Source organism: Mauremys reevesii, linkage group 10, assembly GCF_016161935.1.
Source record: "Mauremys reevesii isolate NIE-2019 linkage group 10, ASM1616193v1, whole genome shotgun sequence".
Lineage (NCBI taxonomy): Eukaryota > Metazoa > Chordata > Testudines > Geoemydidae > Mauremys > Mauremys reevesii.
Window position 1 is genome coordinate 19,256,298 of NC_052632.1, and position 24,331 is coordinate 19,280,628.

The 24,331-nt window shown below is 42.1% G+C and overlaps 1 protein-coding gene across 1 annotated transcript in view; it reads left to right on the forward strand.

Annotated features, from left to right (window-relative positions):
• LOC120373969 (NAD(P) transhydrogenase, mitochondrial-like) overlaps positions 1-24,331 on the forward strand; it is a 72,006-nt gene that overhangs the window by 35,642 nt on the left and 12,033 nt on the right. Inside the window, exons 8-18 of the mRNA XM_039493083.1 lie at positions 109-242; positions 3,277-3,468; positions 4,784-4,937; positions 6,756-6,917; positions 9,649-9,759; positions 12,904-13,049; positions 18,729-18,924; positions 20,242-20,475; positions 21,858-22,018; positions 22,639-22,818; positions 23,838-23,997. Coding sequence (XP_039349017.1) covers positions 109-242; positions 3,277-3,468; positions 4,784-4,937; positions 6,756-6,917; positions 9,649-9,759; positions 12,904-13,049; positions 18,729-18,924; positions 20,242-20,475; positions 21,858-22,018; positions 22,639-22,818; positions 23,838-23,997 — 1,830 coding nt within the window. The remainder of the gene's footprint in view (positions 1-108; positions 243-3,276; positions 3,469-4,783; positions 4,938-6,755; positions 6,918-9,648; positions 9,760-12,903; positions 13,050-18,728; positions 18,925-20,241; positions 20,476-21,857; positions 22,019-22,638; positions 22,819-23,837; positions 23,998-24,331) is intronic.

The window sequence follows — 24,331 nt, forward strand, 5'->3', positions numbered from 1 at the left end:
ATATACTAGATGTTTTCCTTGCACATCTTCACTTTATGTGGTAGAATCTTGCCATATACAATGATGATAATTAGTAAATTTTTACTTCTATTTTTTAATTTGCAATAGGGAAAAAAGCCCCAATCCTAATCACTAAGAATATGGTAGAGTCAATGAAGGATGGATCGGTAATTGTGGATCTTGCATCTGAGGCTGGTGGCAATGTGGAAACGACTCATCCTGGAGAGCTTTATATTCACAAGGTCTGTAGAATAAAAGCCAACGCTTATTAGAAATGGTTGAAGTGTATATAAAATTGAAACAATATTGCAATTGTCTGAAGAAACTAAAAAGTAATAAACGTTCTAGTAACAAAGAACTGGCCATGTTTCCTTGAAGCCATTGCATGTCTGTCATGAATATTTACTATTGTGTGGCAGGATAATAAAGCAGAGTCTTTCACTTCACAAGTAATGAAACCACAAATTGGAATACTGTCCAGACACCATTCCATCTTTGAAGATTTTATGCTTTGTGATTTTTATAAGCATGGCTACAGTGTTTTTAATAACCGTATTCATAAATGCCCTTCAATTCATCCCCAGAGCTTTACTAACAAAACGGTGGAGCTGTCCAAAGTCCAAGTATAGTAAAAGCAAAGGAAATTTGACTTAGAGGTTCATTTTATTTAATCACTTATAAAACTAACAATGGTCAATTTCACTATTTTACAATATTGAACCGTCAATTTTAATACAGAAAATTGCCATTCTTAGATGAAGTTTGATTTCATCTGTACAATGTAGAACTGTAAAATGATATAAAGGTGTAATTATTTGTCTGTTGCTAAAACATATATTTAATCTGAATTGTTACAAAGGACCCGATTAAGGCACTTTTCCATAACTATCTTCCCCTTCCCAGTATGGCCAGCCCCAAGACTACAAAAATCATGGAGTCAGGCTCCAGAAATAATGATGTGTAAAAATATTAAATATTGAGGGTTTTTGATGGGCAAAAAACCCATCCTGGTGTTGGAACATTTAGGGTTCATGTTTTCAAGTGTTTCTCTGCAGCCATGAGGGCTAGAAACTTACTTTTTTCCGTGAAAGCTGAGACTCTGGTTGCAACGTGTTTCCAGTAGCTGGGGCTCAGCGAAATATGCTAAATATCATGAGACTCGTGATAAAATTCTGAGAGTTGGCAACATTGCCTACCTGTGCTGCTGGGCTCTCCAAGCTGGCCTAGCTGACTTCCCCTTTGAGTTTATCTAAGGCTTATAATAAGACCTACTTTAAACCAGCTGCTGGTTGGGCCTGGTTTGCGTTACTCAGTTCGGTTTATCTCCCAGTCCTGTGCTTAATAGGACTGGTTGGGAATTTTCCATCAAAATAATTTTTGATGGAAAATGTGGTATCTGCAAAATCAATATTTCCCCTGTGAAAATTTAGATCTTGCTGAAATGTTTTGATTTCCCATCAGGAAAATTGAAACTAAATATTTCATTTTTGGGTCAGGTTATTCTAAATGAAAGTATTTCACTTTGTTGAACTGAATTGAAATGTTTTGTTTTGGATCAGCTCAACATTAATCTGTGTCTGCCTGAAGGGCTGTGGACCTCATGGGAGTTGTAGTTTGGGTACCCCAAGACCCCATTCTCCCCTGTGGTCTAGCATCCTGGCTGGACTACATGTCCTGCCAGGCACAGCCCTAGTGCTCAGGCTGTAGTTGGGCTTGCTTTGTTTCCTCAGGTATCATCAGGAGTGTGAGGCCTGCCTGCCTCTTTACAAAGATATAAGGACAACTGTTCCAAAAGATAAAAATGTAAAGGAGGGGCAGCTTTCTGCTCATGGTAATGAGAACCTGAAGTAGGGAATGAAGATCCAGCAGGCAAACATGCAGAGCTTAGGGCTTTAGCCAATATCTTTCTGTTGATTAAGAGGAAGCTTTCCCTGGGAACAGGATATCCCATAACTGTTTGCTGTAGGGTTTCAGATAGTGGGGACTGTATGGACACTATGGATGTTACATGCAGTGTTACAGCTGTTCATTTAAATGTCCACCCTAACTAGTTCCAAAACCATTAACTCCAGCAGGAGCTTTAGAGTCCTGAACTATAACAACAAATATTCTTGAAGAAGATAACATTCCTGATGTGTAATTGTTCTCTGAACAGAGAGACCACTATCCCCTGCCCACCTCCCATCAGAGATGAGGTCTCTCTGTAATCCTTTCTAATTTTTCCCAAACTTCGGAATTTTGTACCTTTGTCTTTGAAAGGAACTGATGTTTGAAGCCACTAGGGGTCACTGTGGCTTCACTGCAGAGGAGGCGCACAAAGCCCCCTGTAGGAGTCAATGGCTGTGCAAGCTGTTGGATGGGATATACTAAATGAACAATCGGAATGGGGCATAGAGCCTTAATAGCATCATTAGAGCCTCCACAATATTCTAGAGAGGGGCTAGTAGGCTGGGGCTGTGTTCGGGAAAGTCAGCTGCAAAGAGCAGTCCCATCTATGGTGTGTCAGTATTAACTTGCACTGATATTGTCTGTGGTTGTCATTCTTGAATATTATATCCTTTGCCTTACTCCTGAACATGTGTTGGAGCCAGCACCTGTGGCTACATATGGGATAAGTTGGCAGCTGCACAATCCAGATGGCTAATAATGGAATGCGTTATAATGAGGATAAAATAAAAGGAAAAAAACCCAAGAATTTAGGGCACAGCATCCAAGGTAGAGCATGTGCAGTTGTTTTGAGAGTATAGGCTTAGAATTATTTTATTTTCAATATTCCACATACTTAAGCTTTAATACTGTGAGATGTTGGTAAGGAAACTTTATCTTCTTCTGTGTGTTTGCAAAGAATAGAAAATGAAGGTATCTAAAACCATATCTTCCTTTTGGAACTAATTGGAGTGCAGTTAACCTGGGAAACATATTGTACAAAGTGATCTTTATCAGACAAACAAAAGGTGTTTTCAAACTTTAAAAAGCGCTTGACTTCTTATTCTCAAAATAAGCACCATATGGTTCCCCAACTGGCCTCCCAGCTTGTTCGGTTTCTGGCTTGCTGACAAAATTGCTGATTTTTTTTTTTTTTTGTTCAGACATCAGAGTAAGCTATTAGTTTTAAACTTGTAAAACAAAGCATTGGAAAGAAGTGTCTGCAGTAATATGTGAATTTGATTTACAAGTATTTGTAAAATATGCATCAAGGCTGTGGAGAACACGTGAAAAGTTTTCAAGATAATACATGAAAAGGTTTGACATACATTTATTTTTCTTTCTCCTCAGGGCGTGGTTCACATTGGTTATACAGATTTGCCAAGTAGAATGGCAACTCAGGCCAGTAGCCTGTATTCCAACAACATCTTGAAATTATTAAAAGCTATTTCTCCTGACAAAGAATATTTTCATTTTGAGCCAAAAGATAATTTTGATTATGGGACTATTGATCATGTCATTAGAGGAACCATGGTAATGAAGGTGAGTTTTAAGCTAATTTTTAAATTGCTGATAAATGGGTCTAAAAATATATTCGGAAGGACATAAATGTTCCTGTTAGCCAATCCAGGAAATCATCTCAATGGCTAGATCTTATAATATTCATAATGGTGCAATGCAGGCAGTTTATATTTTAAATGTTGCAAGCACTAAGATATTTAGGGGCAAAATATTGATTAATAAAAGTCTCAAATGAAAGCTGTGCCATCGATTTGGGATTCAAAAAAGAAGAATTCAAGACTGAGGATTGATCCATTAGCTCAGCGATTTGGGAGATATGAATTCAAGTGTCAGATGAGGTTTCTTGCTCTGGGATCAATATGTGCTGGGAACATGAGAGGATGTATTCAGCCAAGGAGTGAGATGGGTGGGTGGGAGTGTGAGCTATGCATGGTTCTTGAAATAATGTTGGTTAGTGTTAACATTGGAAGGCTTTATTGACTAGAGGATGTTTCTGCGATGCAGTCACATCAGTGTGGGAGGAACAAGGGCACTGTTGCTTAATAATATTCTTCTGAAGCAGTAGTGTTCAACCCTCAGTGTATGGGAAGGAAAATGGGATAGACTGCAACCCCATACAACTGCCCCTCACCATCCTCCAGAGTCATCTCTGCTGCCCCTGTCACTGTGGGAGAAGGGGGAGGAAAACTGAACCGGCAATTAAATGACAATAAAGATCACTTGTGTGTTGACTGAGATTTTTCCAAACAAGAGAAATTTCTTTGGATAGACTGATATTTTTTTTGCAGGGATGTTTATTTTGGATGGAATGTAGAGTAAGGAGTATTTCTGTTGATAAGGTGAATTCACAAGGATCCATATCTGCCTTTAGGTATCATTAGACCATAGCATAGTCATGCACAATAATTAAATATTGGCAGGCTGAAACTAATGTTTGTCAGAGGAGTTGTTAGAGAGAAATGTAATAGACCTAAAAGATACCAGGCCAGATGCTGTGCTGCACCTCACGGGGCTGGAGAGGCCAAAGGTGCTTTTCACCACCAACTGAATGCAGCAATCGATGCTAATTTGCAGCCCTACGGTTATTTAATTAAAATATAGATTAAAAAATTTCTAATTTATTAAAACCGGGATCTTTACAATAAAGTTATCTGTGCTCTTTCATCAGTGTAATAAAAAATAAAGGCCAAATCCCTGTATCTTTACTCATCTGAGTAATCCCTGTGCCTTCCCTGAGCCAACTCCTATGAGTACATGTCATAGGATCAGATGCTAATATAATGGAGGGCAAGATGCCACAGGAATCCATCATAGTCATTGTCTTGTTCTGTCACAGGAAGGTAAGAATTTATTTCCAGCACCTTTACCAAGAACAATGCCACCTCCTGTCCCTGCTAAACAAAAAACTGTGCAAGAACTAGAATCTGAGAAAAAAGCCTCCATCTCACCATTCAGAAAAACCATGACATCAGCTGGAGTTTATACAGCAGGTAAAAATGATTCACCAAGAAAGATTTGGCTGCACAATCCATTTTGTTTGCATTTCCTTCAATCTGCATGTCATTTAAACATAAGTCTTGCTAGGAATAAGTTGTATTTACTTAAAAATAAAACCAACTCCTGAATTGGAGCTATGCACAGTGTCTTAATACTGAGAAGTAGCAGAAAAGGTTAAATGATCTGCTAACTTAAGTTACTTTCCATGTGAATAAGAGGCTAGAAAATGGTAGTAGGGTATAGGTTAGTTTTCTGATGTTCTATGTTAAATCATTCCATACTTTGCATAACCAAGAAACTTTCCCTGCTAGTAACTGCATATATAATAAAGAGACAATATGATATCGTGTATGGGCCAGATCCATAGCCCATTGATATTAATGACTCTAGCTTCAAAGAGTTTCGGATCAGGCTTTTAATGCACTATATATTCCCAAATGTCATGGCCAGTGCTCTGGTTATTATACTTTGAAAAATACTGTGTTAAAGTGGAAAATAAACCAGATAACAAGGTTTTGATTGTAGCTAGTAATGTTTTCACTCATAAACAGCATTGCATTATTCTGTCTTTATTAAGTTTCTTTAAAAAGAACAAGGGTAGAATTAATATAAAAATAATCTTTAATGTAAGTGATGACAAGACATTTGAACACACCTTTGTGAGGGCTGTTCACCTTCTGAAATCTTGTGCCAGATAAACGAGCAACGAAAGGAGTAGCCATTAGTCCAAGGAACAGGATTTTCTGGCAGTGGAGAAAATTGATTTTAAAGGGGATGGGGGTGGAGGAAGATCTCAGAACTTGCTTTCATTTAGCAAATTTTCCCTAATTCCATCCCTGTGTGGGACCCAAAAAAACCTCCCACACGGCCTCATCCCAGTGGTTTTGCCATCACTGGGTAATCAGCTTGTAGATAACTTCATTACTGAATACTGGCCTTGGAGTATAATCACTTTATAATCCCACTCTGGAGATCTGTTTTCTTTGATTAATGCTGCCAAATGCAAGTTTAAATACTTCAATAAAGCCTTCTCAGGCTGGTTAGCACTTCAAAAATTGATACTTCCCCACTAAGAGCCAGATTCTGTCACCCTTCCTCACGAGTACTGCTCTGCTCAGAGGGTGGTCCAATTGATTGTACTGGGAGTGTGTAAGTAGTAAAGTGCTATGCAATGGGGCAGAAACTGGCCCACAGTAAACATATATATATTATATATATCTATAATTTCAGCCATGGATCTCTCACGATGGTGCATTCTTTTCTTAGAGGAAAAACAATTTTTGAAATTTGAGTTTGTATGGCCAAGAAGACCAATATTGTACTGAAGGAGATCAATAGAGTTTCTACCAGTGGAATATTGTTGAAATGTTTGTGTGGTCTGCTTGTTTCAATAATATACAGCTGCTACACTGTGGCCTGTTCTCCTACTAGATCATTGAAGGTTGTGAGACGTCATTGGAGAATCAATGCCATTTTTCATTTTGCTTTTTTTGATCAACTATTCTGCTGTGCTTTGCTCAAGCTAAGTATTTTGCATTTCAGAGATTTTTATTGTTGGCATCTCCAGCTCTGGATCCTAAGGCTGGAACAGATAAATTGGTGAGCTGAGTTCTACTCTAGGCAAGGTTTAGTTCCGGCAGAAACAAGGAGTAAAAGTTCTGCATATATAAGCATGTCTAGAAGCCTTCTCCTGCTCCCATTGATGTCAAAGCTTCATTGGAACAGGGTTGGGATCTTGCTCTGTTTTTATTTTACAACTAATAAAGAAAAGTGCCTTTTTTATTCTTCTGAGCATGTGCTTTTCTTTTTAGGCTTGACAGGTGTTTTAGAATTGGGGCTTATTTCTCCTAATGCTGCTTTTACTCAAATGGTGACCACATTCGGTCTCGCTGGAATCGTTGGCTATCATACTGTCTGGGGTGTCACACCAGCCCTGCATTCACCCCTCATGTCAGTAACAAATGCGATTTCTGGTAAGTGCGCTCCTTTCTTCTCTTGTGTGTTTTGTTATGAGAGATTTAGGGTCAAAATCTCTGCTGGGACACTTATACAGATGGGGAAACTGAGACACAAAGGGGGTAAGTGACTTACCCAAGGCCAGAGAGTGAGTTATTGTTATAACTGGGATTGGAAGTCAGGAGTTCCTGCCTCTCAAATCCTTTCTCAGTGCTCTAGGCAGTTCCAGCTTTAGTTTTTACTTCTCTCTCCAGTGAAGTTCCCCACGGAGAACTCTCTAGAATCACACAGCCCAAGGGCTGAATGAGAATCATCCCTTTTGAAGATAAAGCCAATCTATTGATATAACAGATACAAATATCTGTGTGAGGGATGATAGGATGGGGAAGAATGTCACACAAATCATGGCAATTACAAAAAGTGGGTATGCCTAGCATCACTGTATGAGGCACATTGTAGGCTCTATTCCTTTCCCCATCCTTTGTCTCGCTTTGATCTGTGTAGGGGCCAGCTTGTACCTGGCCCTTTTATAGCTGGGGGGTGCGGAGGGGAGAACACAAGGAGTCTGGTACTACTGTAATCCCTACACTTGGTGGGGAGGAAGCATAGAGACTCTTCTCTTACAGGGTAGGTCTACACTGCATCCTCCTTACATCAAAGTATAGAGTAACTATCACATGCCACACACGCATCCCACAGCACAGGTACAAATAGCCATGTAGATGGTGAGGCACTGTTTCTGTGAGTAAAGACATGCCTGAGCCCTAGGGTATATACCCTACATGGCTCTCTAGGCACCCAAGCCATGACTCCCTCTTCTATAGTGCAGTTTTCAGCAGTGTAGTGACCTACTATAGCAGGGAGAGGCTCTAGCAGGGTACTGAGAGGGGAGCATGCTGCCTTATCCAATTGGGACCCTCCTCCTACACACCTGGGAAGGAAGGCACAACCCCTAGTTTCCATCAGCCACTCCCTACTTCCCCCCAAATGGCCCTGTGGGTTCAAGGCACAGTCTAGCCCCTTGTCTATAGCGAGAGTGTGTATTCCTACATGCCTGCAAAGCACCCAGCACACACCCTGCACGGTGTGAATGATGAATAGTAGTGATCTTACAAGTAGTGTGCTGTACCTTCATAGCTGGGTAAAAACTGAATTTCTTGGAACCTAGACCACAGCTAAGAATATCGAAATGTGTCCTCACTCAGCTTCCGGAAGAAGTGAGATGCAATACTATCTAAATGTGATGGATTTCATGTGGTAATAATACTTTGCTGAAATTATTTATTAATCATGGCTTTTAGGTTATTTTAGGTCGGGCCCCACTATGCTGGGCACTGTTCAAACACAGTGTAGCAGACAGTCCCTGCCCCAAAGAGTTTACAGTCTCAATAGACCAGACAGACACTGGGTGCGGAAAGGGCTAGAACATACAAGCAGAGTGAACAGTGTGATGGCAGCAAACATCATGTTAGTGACATAATCGTTGGGGGAGAGGGCAGTGGTGAGCTGGAGCCAGTTCCCACCGGTTCGAGGGAACCGGTTGTTAAATTTAGAAGCCCTTTTAGAACCGGTTGTCCCACGTGGTCCCAAGTTCGAAAAGGGCTTTTGAATTTAACAACCTGTAAAGCTCCAGCAGCTCCCCGCCCCGCCCCCGGCCCCAGCTCACCTCTGCCTCCTCCCCTGAACGCAGGAAGCCTGGGAGCGCTGAGAAGGGCAGCTTTGCGCAGGTGAGTGGGGGGGCGGGGGAGTGAGGAGGGCTCCGGGGAGGGGTGGCGCAGCCCAGCTCCCTGGCCCCGGTCGGGTGGCGCGCCCCGGCCCCGACTCTGGCTTCGGTCCCGGCCTGGTGCCGTGGCCCGGCTCTGGCCCCGGCGGTGCAGCCCAGCTCGGCCCGGCCCCAGCCAGGTGCCCTGGCTGGGTGGCGCGTCCCGGCCCCGGCTTCGGTCCCGGCCAGGCGGCGTGCCCCAGCCCCGGCTCCGGTCCCAGTGGTGTGGCCCGGCTCCGGTCCTGGCGGCACAGCCCAGTCCCAGCCTGGCTCTGGCCCTGACTCCGGCTGGCAGCACCCCCGGCTTGGCCTCCAGCGCGGTAGGAGGGCAGGGAGCAGGGAGGGGGTGTTGGAAGAGGGCAGGGGAGTTCGAGGATGGGTGGAGAGGGGTCTTGGTGGATAGGGGTCAGGGCGGTCAGAGGGCAGGGAACAGGGGGATTGAATGGGGGCAGGGGTTCTGGGGGGCCATAAGGAATGAGAGGAGGGATTGGATGGGGTGTTGGAGGGCAGTCAGGGGACAGGGAAGGGGGGTGGATGGGGCAGGGGTCCCGGGGGGATGGCGTCAAGGAACGTCGGGGGTTGGATGGGGCACAACCCCCCGGGGCGGGGGGGGGCACGACCCCCCTCGGGGGGTGAGGAGGAGGGAACCGGTTGTTAATCACTGGGAGGGGGGTAGTTAGGTGATGAGCTAAATGGATAGAAAGGTGAGGGGGCAAGAGGCAGGTGTGGGGAGAAGTTGAGGTGAAGAGACTGCGAGGGAGAATTGGGAGAGGGTGGGAGCAAACAGCCAACCAGCACCGAGCGCAGAAAGTCCAGTCAAGACCATAGAAAGTTCTGTGGATTGCGGGAAGTCCCTGCTTTGGCTGCTTCTGCCCCTACCGGCTGCAGTTTCTGGCTGGTTCCTTCCTTTCTGCAGCTGATCAATTAGTTATGAATTCTTTGTATGTATTTTGTCATCAAGTGTTGATTTATTCTGTTTTCTTTAGGTCTTACTGCTGTTGGAGGTTTGGTTTTAATGGGTGGCTCTTACCTTCCTTCTAGCTTGCCTCAAACACTAGCCTTACTAGCTGCATTTGTTTCTTCTGTCAATATTGCAGGTAAGCAACGTTTTCCTCTATATCTTATGATGAATACCTGTGTTTGCTGACTTTATAGGAAATAGTACATGTTTCTGTACATTGGTGCATGACATTTCTGTGCTCTGCGAAATGCCAGCTGTTAACCTCTTGTGGCAAACTTGTGCAGATTCTGGACTGTAACCAATAAGCTACAACAAACATACATTCAAAATCCTTCAGCAAATCCCACTAGACTCTCCTGAATCTTGCAACCTGTAGTGCAGAGGTCATTCTTCTGTTTGATGAAATTCTCTGGGCTGTATTTTCCAAGAATGATTAAAATGGCTTCTAAGTTTGTACTTGCAAGTTTTCACACACTAAAAACCTTCATTTACACTCTGACACTGGATTGTGAGACATTTAACTACCCTATGTGCACACACACATGCTGTTCACATTTGCCAAAATGGGCATGCCCAACACTGCATGTGCAGATTTAGAATCTGGACTGAGTCCTTGTTGAATTAAATTATAATTTGTTGAAACTGAACGTTTTACAGGCCAGAGATTTTGTCTGTTGGCATTTTTGTGTCTGAATTTTAATGGACAAGGAAATAGACAAACTGATAAACTGGATTCTACTGTAAGCAAAGTTGGAGGCCAGGAGAAGATCCCTTTGAAAATTTGGCTCTAGTGGTATTTTAATTCCCATGGATTTGTTGCACGCAACCTTAAATAGATTAACTTGATTTTCTAATAGTAAATGCCTATGTGGAAGCTTATGTTAGGAGTAACATTTTCTGTAGCAGAAATAAGTAGCTACCCTGTAAAGCCTCTGCTCTAAGAGAACACAGTAAAGGGTAAACACTATCACATTTTACCCATTTCCCTCCTCAACCGCAACACTGTAGGTATTTCTAGTATTCAGTGTGACTAAAGTTATGCACCTAAGACAATAATAAGGTACTTAAATAAAAAGAACAGGAGTACTCGTGGCACCTTAGAAACTAACAAATTTATTTGAGCATAAGCTTTTGTGGGCTAAAGCCCACTTCATCGGATGCATGCAGTGAAAAATACAATAGGAAGATATATATACACAGAGGACATGAAAAAATGGGGGTTGCCATACCAACTCTAATGAGACTAATCAATTAAGGTGGGCTATTATCAGCAGGAGAAAGAAAACCTTTTGTAGTGATAATCAGGATGGCCCATTTCAAACAGTTGACAAGAAGGTGTGAGTAACAGTAGGGGGAAAATTAGCATGGGGAGATAGTTTTTAGTTTGTGTAATGACTCATCCACTCCCAGTCTTTATTCAAGCCTAATTTAATGATGTCCATTTTGCAAATTAATTCCAGTTCTGCAATTTCTCATTGAAGTCTGTTTTTTTGTTGAGTAATAGCCCACGAAAGCTTATGCTCATTCTTTTTGCTGATACAGACTAACACGGCTACCACTCTGAAACCTGTACCTAAATAAGTGGCCTGATTCACGCAACGTTGCAATGCCTAACTGATTAAAGGAGCCCAAATCTCATTTTCAAAAGTAATTTAGGTACGTAAGAGCCTCACAGACTGTCAGTGGGATTTTGGCTCCTCAGTGCCTAAATCCTATTGAATATGATATTTAGGATCCTGAATCTGTTAGGAGTTGCAATGCTGAGCCAACCCAGTCCAGGTTCAGGGGCATATGGTTGAGGGAAGGCTCCTTGCATGTTCCTGCCCCAGGAGTGAATTCATGACACCAGAGGATTACTTTCTCTAGGACATTGAATCAAATTCCATGGTTATCTGTCTCTCTTTCTCTCTCTCTCTTGCTTTCTCTATGTCAGATAGTTCCTCCTCCAGTGAATAAGGTCAGGGCCAGCTCTAACTTTTTTGCTGCCCCAAGCAAAAAAAAAGAGCGCCGCTCTGCCGTAACACCCCCCCTGCAAGCGCCGTGCCATGGAAACCCCCGCCTCCCCCGAGCGCTGCGCTGCTGAAGCCCCCGCCCCCCTTAGCACTGTGCTGTGCCGCCCCAACCCCCAAGCGCCGTGCCACCCGAAGCCCCCGCCCCCCTGAGCGCCACCCCACCTGAAGCCCCCGCCCCTGAGCACCGTGCCCCCAAGCTCCCGCCCCCCCCAGCACCGCACCGCCCGAAGCCTCTATGCCGCCCGAAGCCCCCACCCCACCCCGAGTGCTGCGCCACCCATGCTCCCCCCTGCTCCCCGAGTGCCGCCCGGCCAAAACAAAAACAAACAAAACCCTCCAGTGCTGCCCCGCCAAACCAAAAAAAAACCCCAAAACAAAAAAAACCAAACCCCCAAAAACAAAAAAACCAAACCAAGCGCCGCCCTGCCCCAAGGTGCCGCCCCAAGCACGTGCTTGGTCGGCTGGTGCCTGGAGCCGGCCCTGAATAAGGTTCATTCTTGTCTTGCCATGCTGTCTGTCCTCTGTTTAAAGAGCTTTCTCTACCCAATAATTGCCTTTAAATGCCCTGTTCTCCGTCTGACCACTAACAGGCAAACCTTGTACCAGCCGTACAGCCTGTGTAACAGGGTTGGGCATTCATGCCAGCGCTGCAGGGGAAGGAATTTCCCTTCCCTCCAAGCAGCAGAAGAGCTGGTTCATGACTTCTATTGCAGTCTTAAGATTGCAGTATTCTTTGCTGCTCGTTTTACTAACTCTGCAGGTCTGTGGAATAGCCAATGAATTCTCATACTCCCAGGCCCACCAGTCCCTTCAAGGCCTGCCCCTAAGCAAGTCTGCATTGTGGAGTTCCGCTTTGTAGTGTGCAGGGTGTGTAGGTCCCATGCATGGCCTCCCAGAATCCTCTCCACTTCCCTTTGCACTGTAGGATTACAGTAGTCGCGCTACATCCAATGTGACCTCAGAGGAAAGAGGGAGGTGGGATGATTTGGCCTTTAGAGCAGTAAATTTGATGCTGAAAAACCGTATTAAAAAAACACAGCAGTTGGGTAACAGAACTGAATATCCTAGTTCTGCAAGGGACAGAAGAGAAGGTAGTTTGCTAACCACATTTGAAATAAATTTGCAACCAAAATAGTTTGCAGAATGCAAACATAATACAGAGGTAACCCTCACCTACTGTAAAGGAGTGTTTTTTTTATTTATAGGAATGTACATGCAAGAACTCCTGTGTTCTTATTTTTACAGTTCAAACGTATATTTCCCAACAGGCGGTTTCTTAATTACACAACGAATGCTGGATATGTTCAAACGACCTACAGACCCACCGGAATATAATTATCTCTATCTCCTCCCTGGAGCAGTGTTTGTTGGAGGATATGGTGCCTCTCTTGCCAGTGGATATAACATTGAACAGGTCAGGCAACATTCAGATTTATTTTGCTCAGTTATCAGGTTAGCAATCTAAGCAGCTAGGCTCAGTTGTGCTAGCAAAGCTAAATAAATTAAGGGCCTGATTCTGCAAATACTTACTGCTGGCCTTAATAGTTACCAGTATATATAGTAAGGGACTATTCACAGTAATAGGTACTTGGCTCAGTATTTGCAGAATTGATCCCCTAATTTTTAGTATTGGCCAAACTATTGACTTACATGGGCAAATATTCTCCATCCCTTTTCACTGGATTACGGAATCTCTGGTTTCCTAGTAATCTGTCCACCACTAAAAGTGAGGAGAAAACAGTTTTATAGCCTTTCTGTATCCCACCGTCCTTATTCGAGCAAAACTCATTTTATTCAATAAAAGACCGCAGAATTTGGCTCTGCATTTCCATTCCATGATGGTCTATTTGTCCTTTCATGAGTTTCTTAAGCAAGGTGAAATACAGTCAAATTACTTTGTCACCTTGCAGGGAAAAAATTGTGCATGTGTGAGTTTAAAAAACAAGTTTGTTGAAATACAGCATGGAATTTCTGAAGTGGACAGTGGTAGATGTAATACTGTTCAATACTGGCTTTTCTGAATCGCTTTTAAATAGTCACAAAGATCTCAGACTGCACTTTACATCCTTTCCTAGCATCCTAGCAACACAAAGCATAACTACCTCCTCTATAACAAACCTCAGAATGTGCTCTTGTTGTGTAGAACAGGATCTTTAGATGTAGCTCTTTGCAAGAAGAAATTCTTCAATCAACTATCAACTGGAGTGAGCAAAACTGGTGACCTAAAGAATATATGTACTTGCGGGGACCCCACAGAATCAGTTACTTGCCTTGGCATGACAGTAGTGTTTCTGCATTGGTTGAGAGGTTCATCGTGCTGTCCTGGAAAGATTTGGAAGACAGCATTTCTGTAAACTCTTTGAACAGGTTAAATTAATTAATAATTGGAGATATACCTATCTCCTAGAACTGGAAGGGACCTTGAGAGGTCATTGAGTCCAGCCCATGCCTCCACTAGTAGGACCAATTTTTGCCCCAGATCCCTAAGTAGCCCCCTCAAGAATTGAACTCACAATGCTGGGTTTAGCAGGCCAATGCTCAAACCACTGAGCTATTCCTCCTCCCTGGTTCTTTCTGCTTTTGAAGGAAACCCTCCTGTTCTCTTTTTTAAAATGATTATTATTTATTATTTGTTGAGCACCTTGAGAATGCATGGTAGTTTATAGGCATAAAGGTATATAAGGTCTCTATCCCAAGGATAGACAATGCTGTTCTGCTTGTGCAGTTGAATTAAGTTTCTTAAAAGATTTACTATTTCAACAAACTTTTTTTTTAAAACTCACACATACACATTTTTTTCTAACATCTTTATTAATGACCTGGATGTAGGTATAGGGAGCATACTGATCAGGTTTGCATATGACACAAAGCTGGGGGAGTTGCCAATACTTTGGAGGATAGAGCTAAAATTCAAAGAGATCTTGATAAATTGGAGAACTGGGCTATAGACAACAGAATGAAACTCAACAAAGACAAATGTGAGGTGCTACACTTAGGGAAGAAAAATCAAATATAGAATGGGAGATAACCGGCTTGGCACCAGCACTGCTGAGAAGTATTGGGAGTTGTGGTGCTCAACACGAGTCAGCAATTGGGTGCTGTTGCAAAAAGAGCAAATGCTATTTTAAGTTGCATTAACAGAGGCATAGCACGCAAGTCACGGGAGGTGATGGTACCCCTCTACTGGTACTGGCTAGGCATCAGTTGAAGTACTGTGTCCAATTTTGGTCAGCAATGTGTAGAAAGGATGTAGAGAAACTGGAAAGGATCCAGAAGTGAGTGACAAAGTTGATCAAAGGGGTGGAATGCAAACCATATGAGCAAAGGCTGAAGTAACTGGGTATGTTCAGTTTGGAAAAGAGGAGATTGAGGGGGATATGATAGTGGTCTTCAAATATTTGAAAGGCTGCCATAAAAAAGATGGAGAAAAGTTGTTCTCTTTTGCCACAGAGGGCAGAACAAGAGGCAATGGGTTCAAACTACAGCATAGCAGATTTAAATTGAACCTCGGGGAAAACTTCCTAACTGTAATAACAGTAGGAGAATGGAACAGACTGCCTAGGGAGGTTGTTGAAGCTCCTTCACTGGAGGTTTTCAAAGGAGGCTGGCTAACCAGCTGTCTTGGATGGCTTAAACACAACAAATCCTGCATCTTGACAGGGGGTTAGACTAGATGACCCTTGCGGTCCCTTCTAACCCTATGATTCTAATTCATCTCCAAATTCTTAGCTGTTATTCTAAAAACAGACAACAGAAGCTGAGTCATCATTTTGTTTCTGAGATAGTCTAAGCAGCAAGCAGTGAAGACACTGAAAGAAAGTATTTTGTGAAGCAAATGGCCTGATAGTAATTAGAACCCCTAACAGAATTGAACTGGTCCTCTCTTACTAACCCTGAGGACTTCCCTCTACCCACAAAGGTGATCATCACCAAAAATCTGCAAAAACTGAGGTGTCAATTTTCATTAATTCTTTGAAGTACTTTAAACAAAACCGTTTCAGGAAATGAAAGCTGATAAATATCCTGAAATTTATTAGAAGGTCATTTAGCAGTCACTAGGCAAAGTAATAGAGCTTATTTCCCAAACAGCTGTATCAGGGATAGTTTTTCATTGGGACCCCATTCTTTGAAGCTTTACTAAACTAATAGTCTAGGATACCTGATACTTCAGTTAAAGGAATTAAACAGTACAATTGGCTCCAGGAAATAATACACCAAAGAGTGCTGATAGTAAAAATGTAATATCTAGTAAATATCTTGCTGAGCTACAGAGCAGAAGAAGAACTGGAAACAGTAGTGCATGTTGATAGCTTATTTTCTAGATACACATAAATCAGTAGCTCAGTGTATGCTTCCTGGATTTGGACCTAACACCACAAGGACCACTCCAATAGTTAGAAAGACATTGGGCCAAATTCTCTGCTGGCGTAAATGGGGAACACTCAATAGAAGTCAGAGGAACTGTACCCAGTTACACCAATATAAAATGTGGCCATTAGGTGTTTCCCAAATAGTAATGTATTTGAAAAAGTAGGATGTATGTAGGGGTTACGGATAGGATTCTAGAAGGAGAATTATCTGGTACTTTCTAATAGAGCTGCAAACCTGCAGCCCAAACTGACACCATTAGAACTATTTTAGTCCTAGTCCTTCTAGCCTGTTGCCTGGATCCTAATTATGATATTATGTAGTCACATTTATAGTATCAACCTGCAAAAAATAATCTATGACAGGTGGTTGTCAGCTTTGGCTATTGATTTAGATGAATGGCAAACCGGTCCGTTTGCAATGCTTCAGCAGTTGTTTGGTGGAAAAGGTCTCTTTAAAGCTAATCATCCCTGAATCCCAGAAAAGCATTTTGTACAAACAAAGCATTGTTTAGTCGACATAGTTCTGTACCCTTCTTTGACATGCTTGCAAGTGCCCCTGTTGGCTACGCTTACTAGGGTAAATGGCCTTTAGAAATATTTACTCTCAGTATTTTCTCCCTGCCTCTCCTCCCTTGTATAGATATCTGGGCACTATGCTGACAAATCAGAATGGCTTGAAGCAACCCATAGCTAGTGCAGAAAGCAACCAATCACAGTATTGCAGAGCATCCCACCCTCCATTTATGAGAATCCCATTTTTGACTGCTCTTTTGTTTCTTCCCAGCTTGGAAAGAGCATTTTGGGTATGTGTCTTTTGTAGAGGATCTCATTGTCATAATTACTGGGCGAACTGACCCCTCCTGGTCTCTCCAAGCACACCTTCTCTAGACCTCATGCCATTGCCTGTCTCTTGAAGAGGAATCACACGATTGTCCCATCTCAGATCGGGCCCCAGGTTGCAGTCCCATGGTATTAACTATGATTTACCTGAGCAGGTCTGACTTATGCCAGACCCTGCAATTCTGTTCCTGCCAAGACATTAACAGTGGTATTCAGTTATCAAGCAGCCTCCTTAAAGCAAAGTATGATTTATTTAGAACAAAAGCATTTCAGGGAATACATGTCTAAATAATAACAATTAATAAAACAGACTGCACGCATATCAAGTTTTCCTCCTAAGGCTTACCATTCTCTGGATCTGGGGAAGGCCCAATTTCTTTAGATTCCCTCCACAAGTCCCTCTCTCTGTCATACTGTCTACTTAGCTTCTGTCAAGCATTCCTCCTCCCCTTGTCATCCCCCCTAACCCCGGAAGGCCTTTAACTGTTTGATCTCCATGTTCCAAGCCTGGCACAACAAGCTTGCATCTTCTTTGGAGACATGATGCCTGGTCCTTGAAGCTGATAATTTTGCCTATTGTCTTTCAAGTGTGTGCATGGGTTTTCTTCTCTGGGAAGCCATTGTGTTCCTTCCCTGCTGGTTCTTCCCACAGCACAATGTAAGTTAGATCAACACTTTCATAGAGGAAAATCTTACAACCCTATACAACAACTTGCCCTCCTTGACCCAGTCACATACGATGTTCATAAAATTGTTACACCTCAGTATTCATAACACTGTTACAGGTCAGCTCTACTTCTGCCACATTTAGCTCTCTGGATTTCCATTTTTGAAAAGTCCCTTTAAACAGTTCTTGAAAAGTACAGCAAGCAAAGGGTCTTGTGATGGCCTTTCTGGGCTTTTATGAGGGGGATATGGAATGTCTTAGCTTCATTGGTTACTAGGTGATTAGAGAATGGTGGGTATGCAGCCTATATTCTTTTTGACATTGTCACATTGGTTTAGATTCATGATTATCAATGGATTCAGTAATGCAGGTGGGGGAAAAGTAACATTGAGCTTTTGTGCTGTGAAATAAAATCACCATGTGTCTTTCAAACACGAGAAAGAACACCACATGTTATTTATAAATGCATCATCATGTAGGGATTCAAGAACATTTTGTGAATCAAAACACTTAAGAATCAAAGTAACAGAAAAATCAATGGGAATGATCTCATAGCATTACAATCTTTAAAATGCAGTTTAAAGGACTGATTTGATAAAATGTGTTTCTTCCCCACACAAAGAAACTGCTGATTAAAACCATTTAAAAACACATCCAAAGTAAAAGATGGTAAATCTAGCAAAGATAATTATACTAAATTACTTTAAGCTTGAACTAATGTGTTGTTAGTTTGTTACTCTAGGGAGAGAGTAGTAAGAAACCACACACATACACTCTTGAAGATGAGTCACGATGGCAGGGCAATGACGACTAATGCAAGAAAATAGTAGTGCAATGGTTATGGAAATAACCAAAAATATGTACTCAAATATATGTCACTGGGGATTAAGGCTGTGTATTTGAGAAGTTTAGTCAGTGTCACCGCTGCAATGTTTGCAGAGTGGTGTGACTGAGAAATACAGGAATGGAGAATCGAAAGGAGACAACTTAGGGAAGTTTCAGCACCTGGGGCTGAATAAACGAGACTGCTCCACTAATATGCAAAGAAGAAATCTTTCATATCTTAAACCATAAACTCTTGGCATTGAAACTTCCCCTCCCCCTACTGTAGCTGGGGATCCGGGAGGTTTTGCAGAACCCTTATCCTCTACCAGGAGAGAAGACAGATGTGCAGTAATACTGTGCACTATGTATTAACTTTTGCATTGTTTTACAGATGATATATTTGGGCTCAGGTCTTTGCTGTGTTGGTGCACTGGCAGGATTGTCTAGTCAGAACACTTCTAGACTTGGCAATGCCCTAGGTATGATTGGGGTGGCTGGTGGTGTAGCAGCTACACTAGGAGCACTGAACCCATCACCAGAAGTACTCGCTCAGATGTCTGCTGCCATGGCAATGGGTGGTACAATAGGTATGTACAACACATTGTACAATTCATGTAGCCTGGCTTCATACCACATTCATTCGTGGTTTATTAACCAATTAATAATTCTTTATTTATAATAGGATGAGAAAATACATTTGGAAAGTGAATTAATGCCTAAAGGTGGCAATCTTGACTAAGAGGAGAACTTAAGATGGTGAAGCAGATATGTACAAAGCTTATAAATTGTTTTTAAATTCAGTCACATGGCTTAAGCTTAAAAGATACTTTTTATTTCTAGGAAGTATTTGACCTGAATATGCACTTGCTGGCAAGTTACAATCAAAGGAAATAGTAACCATAGCTCAAAATGGTGGCTGTCATTATAGGGTTAATGATGACTATTTCCCAGAGGTTCCTTTAAGGTTCCCATTTTTCCAGAGCCTCATAGATTACCTTTCGTGCCTTGTTTGGAATCCTGAAAGTCTCTACAGACAACCCTGCAGTGAATGTTTTTCAGTTGAAATTTCCCTCCATGTAATTCCAAAAAGCAGTGGAGAGCACAATCAGGAAAATTTAAAATCCTCCTATTCATTACTTATGCCTCTCCCAAAAGTTCTTATTGCTAATAGTTTTGATGATAATAATAATAATAATATAATTAATAGGGTGAGGGCAAAAGGATTAGCAAGTATGTTCCTGTATCACAATTGGTCTGTAGTCAGGACTACTAGAACTGTAATGCCAGATCCTTGGTCTGGCAAAGGGTTTACTAATCTTCAGTGGTGGCCATACCTGTGTAGCCACATAGGATCCTTATAACAGGGTATGCTGACCCTTGTGGCAGGGTAGAAATCCAGCCCTGCTCTGTTCCACATTTCAGCCCAGAAGGAATAGAACTTCGGGAGTTCTAATCTCCAAGGAACATGGGAGTTGGAGGCCTGACAGCAGGAATGGTGGGAAAGAGCATTCCCAGCTTGTGAATGAGAACACAATGTGCTCTCTTAGAGCCTCCAGGGGCATTTTGATTGCCTGCTCCCTGTGGGCAGAATATATCTGGGAGATGTGACTGATGCACCCGCAGTACCCCCTCCCCAAGGAAAAGGTTGTGGCTTCAAAGCCCCAATCTGGCTCTGTTTCTTATAGTCTGTTGTCTCAGAATGTTCTTGCAATATACTTTTGGAGGAGATTTAAATTAGGTTATAATTTCCTACAACTATTATGTTTCTATTGTATTGCACAAAAAGAAAAACAACATAAGAAAGAAAACAGTCCTCTGTTGCTTAACTGCCTGTTTATACTTCAAGAGAAGATGAAATACAATACAATTCTTTAATCTTGGATCTAAATCATTTCATTTTACAGGTCTCACAGTTGCGAAACGGATTGAAATCTCTGACCTTCCACAGCTTGTAGCTGCATTTCACAGTCTGGTTGGTTTGGCAGCGGTTCTTACATGTATTGCTGAGTATATGATTGAATATCCACACCTCGATGTTCACCCTTCTGCCAGTGTTCTCAAAACTGTGGCATATTTGGGCACCTACATTGGGGGTGTAACCTTCAGCGGTTCATTAGTGGCTTATGGAAAACTGCAAGGTACTTTCTTCTTTGGTCTATGTCACGTTAAATAATTTAGGATGGGATTTCCAAAGGTTTCTGTGGGAGTGAGGTGCTACTTTCAGTGGGAATTGGGTAGCTAACTTTCAGGTCCTTTTCAAAATCACATCCTTTTACAGCAGAGTTATTTTGACAAGTTTGGTGGGATTAGGTGGCCAAAAGATTATATTAGATTGTTATTGGTGACAGCTTCCAACAAATCCTCTTGTGTAAATTTCCAGAGGGAGAATGAGTGCTTGTTTACACTCCCTCAGATGTAGCAAGGACTGAAGTCCTGAGGAGGACAAATAGGGGTCATAGAAAATCTGGTAAGAGCTCCTGTAGACTATATCTGTACCCATTATTTTCTTAGTTCCAATATGGCAATGAAAAGCTACTCCAGAGTGAAGTGCGAGTATTACGGCCTTAAAAACTAATCAAATTGCTCAGTAATTTAACTCTTGTGAAAAATAGACAAACCATTTCATGGTGCATGGCATACTAAAGAGAGACAAGATATACGTGTAAAAATATGAGTTTGAATAAAAGTGCTGATGTGGTACAATTCAAGTCCAAAAAGGTGCATCTGCAGTAGTAGCATGACCAGTAACTATTGAAATAATGACATCAAGACCAAATGCTGTGGGTCCTATTCAGTCCAAAATAGTTTTCAAGGATAAATAGTCACTGAGGCTTCTTGTTCCAGACAAGTATTTGGTCCCCATTAGCACTGGCAGAGTGATCCTACTACGTGGGAAGCTGCTCTGGTGCTGTCTGCCGCATCCCATTTCAGATAATGATAGGAATGATGTCAAGGGAATCACTGAGTATGAAAAATCCTGATGTGGTTGTTTGGGGAAGCAGTCTGATGGCAGGAGCTCTCTTGGCTGACATTTAGGGCCAAACATGCTTCCTTGGCTCACAGCTGAAATGGGAAACTGTGTTGCTAGCCAGGGAGCTGAAAACCAGGGTTCGGTGCATGTGAACTGCTCTCCCAGAAAACTGATAATTGAGAGGAACCCCCATCTTCAAAGACTGTGGACCGGGCAGACCCCTCAATGACAGAGACAGGATAGCCAATATGGCTGGAGGGTTACCCAAAGGCTGTACACTCATATGTGGAAAAAGACCAGCTCCTGGGAGCTGAGAGTTGAAGAGGAGCTGCTGGGAAGTAGGGAGCTCCAAACAACCGTTCCTCTGCCTTGTGTCTCCAATGGGCCAAACTTTCCTTTAGATAAATTGATCCACTGTGGAACCAGCATCTTTGGGCTTCTGATTCTGTACTTGCGCTGATAGCTTCTTTGGGGTCCCTGTACTTTAACATTAAAAATGTTTATATCCTAAAATGGCTGAAGCGTTAACACCTTAGTGTTTGATTCCAGGTTTACTGAACTCAGCGCCGCTCCTTCTACCTGGTCGCCATTACTTGAATGGCGGGTTGCTGGCAGCATCAGTGGGTGGTATGGGGCTGTTTATGCTGGACCCAAGCTACACTACCGGCATGGCCTGTCTTCTTGGTGTTTCAGGACTTTCCTCAATCATGGTAAGCACACAAGAACGCACTCTCTGAATCCATTTAATGCACACAGAGGAAATATAAAGTTCTTGCATTCATCTGCAGCTTCTGCTGAATGCCAGAAAAATACAGATCTGCACATCAACTGAAAAATTTGGTGTAATTGCGAGCACTCCTCAAAGCAGTATGCAAAATATTTATGGTGCCCTATAGAAATTCCATAACAAATCACTGCAGGATCCCACAAACCATAGTGCAAGGATCCAAAACATTTTAGCTAAGGGCAGTTCAGTAAAACAAGCTATTGTTTGTCTAGTCAGATGTATATGTAATCCTATACTCTAAACCACTGCTATAAATATGATCTGGTTTTGGAAAGACGTTTTGGAAAGAGAGTAAGTGTCCAATCCTGTGAGATGCTGAGTGGGTTCAGCTCCTTTTGTGTAAATGAGAATTCAGAGTGCTCAGCTCCTCACAGAATCAGACCCATTATGTATAACAGATAATCATGAAATAGCCAAGTTCTTGTTCTCGGGTATTGGATGGTTTGTTTGGTTTGTTTTTTAATCAACAGGTTAGTAATAATGGCATTCTTTAAACGTGAGTTTCCTTCAGTTTTTCTTTGCATGGTGTGTATTAAATTGCAGGGAGTCACACTTACCGCAGCTATCGGTGGTGCAGATATGCCTGTGGTCATCACTGTATTGAACAGCTATTCTGGATGGGCCTTGTGTGCAGAAGGATTCCTTCTTGATAACAACCTGATGACAATTGTTGGTGCCTTGATTGGGTCCTCTGGAGCAATTCTCTCTTACATCATGTGTGTGGTAAGATGGCAACCCATGTACTTGGGCTAACATGCTGACTTTGGTGAAACAAGTCTGGAGCTTCTACTGTGGGAACTTCTTAAAAAGAGAAACTGTAGAAGACTGGCTGGCCCAACAGATCAATTGCCAGTTTAAATCCAGTTCAAACTGGTCATCAATAATCAAAAGTTATTGCATGTCTGATGACTATTTGGTGGGCCTTTAGAATTAGGATGTGGTACACATAGTGTTTAGATGCAAAGAGCAATTGGTGATCTCACTCCAGTTCCTAGAGATCTCAGAAACCACGACCACAACTGGCACTGACTGGCACTCGTATTGGCCTGGATGCTGAATTACTCTCACTGTTAGATGTGACCCTTCCAGGTCAGATTGGTGGGATTGTAGTATGGGGAAGCTTGCACTGCTGTTGCCTGCACTGTACATGTTCTCTGAATAAACAGTCTCTAGCATTGTCAATCCGTCATCTAACCTTACTTTAAAAAATGAAATAAGAAGTAGTATGGTTTGCTTTGTAAGCCCAGTACTGTCAGTCAGCATTTTGACAAGGACCAAAGAATCTGCAATGAAAAATCTCACCCCATGACTGGTTTTGAGGAAACATGCTGTTTTATAATGAGCAAGAGGGGAGAAGTTCTTTAAACAAATCAGTGCCTTTGTTTCCATAGAGAAAAATGTTAGAGTGGCTTTGTGAAAAGAAAAATGGTTAGAATATAACTGAAAAACATAAGAATTTCTCAAAGGCACATCTGAAAACCTTTGTTCAAAATGTATGGGTTATATGCCAAGTGGGATACTGTAGCTTTCCAAATAGAATATTGAACTATTGAACCATTGCTGCATCGTCTTCGGAGTCTTGTTGAAGTACACTTTAATGAGCTGAACAATAATGCAGCTTGCCTTTCCAAACAAACAACATGAGGATTCCCATCAAATGCACTGTTTATTTTGGGGTACTCTGAATGTAATCAGAACTATTGCTTTTGACCAATGCACTCATTTCATGTCTTCCCACTTAGGCCATGAATAGGTCTTTGCCAAATGTGATTTTGGGTGGATTTGGTACATCTTCTACGGGTGGAGGGAAACCTATGGAAATTGTTGGAACACACACCGAAGTTGGAATTGACCAAGCCATTGAAATGATAAAGGAAGCTAACTCTGTCATCATTACCCCTGGTAAGAGTTCAGATATTTTCATATGCTTATTCAGTAATGCGCTTGTCAGGATAACTCAGTTATTGCATAACATTCTGCTTAGTTAGTTAAAGGAATGAGCAGAAATTATAACTGATAAAATATCTATGAAAGAATAAGGGAGTCTAGCTGGGAAAGTTAAAGATTCTTGTGGGGATTTAAAAATTGATATTCTACGCATTGAAAAAGCTTGCTAAACTGGGGGAATGAAACAAGAAGATAGTGTAATCTACAACTCATTGGTATTAAAAAGCCCTAAGCTGATTTGTTATAAAGCACCAAATACATTACAGGGCCAATTAGGAAAAAAGATCCA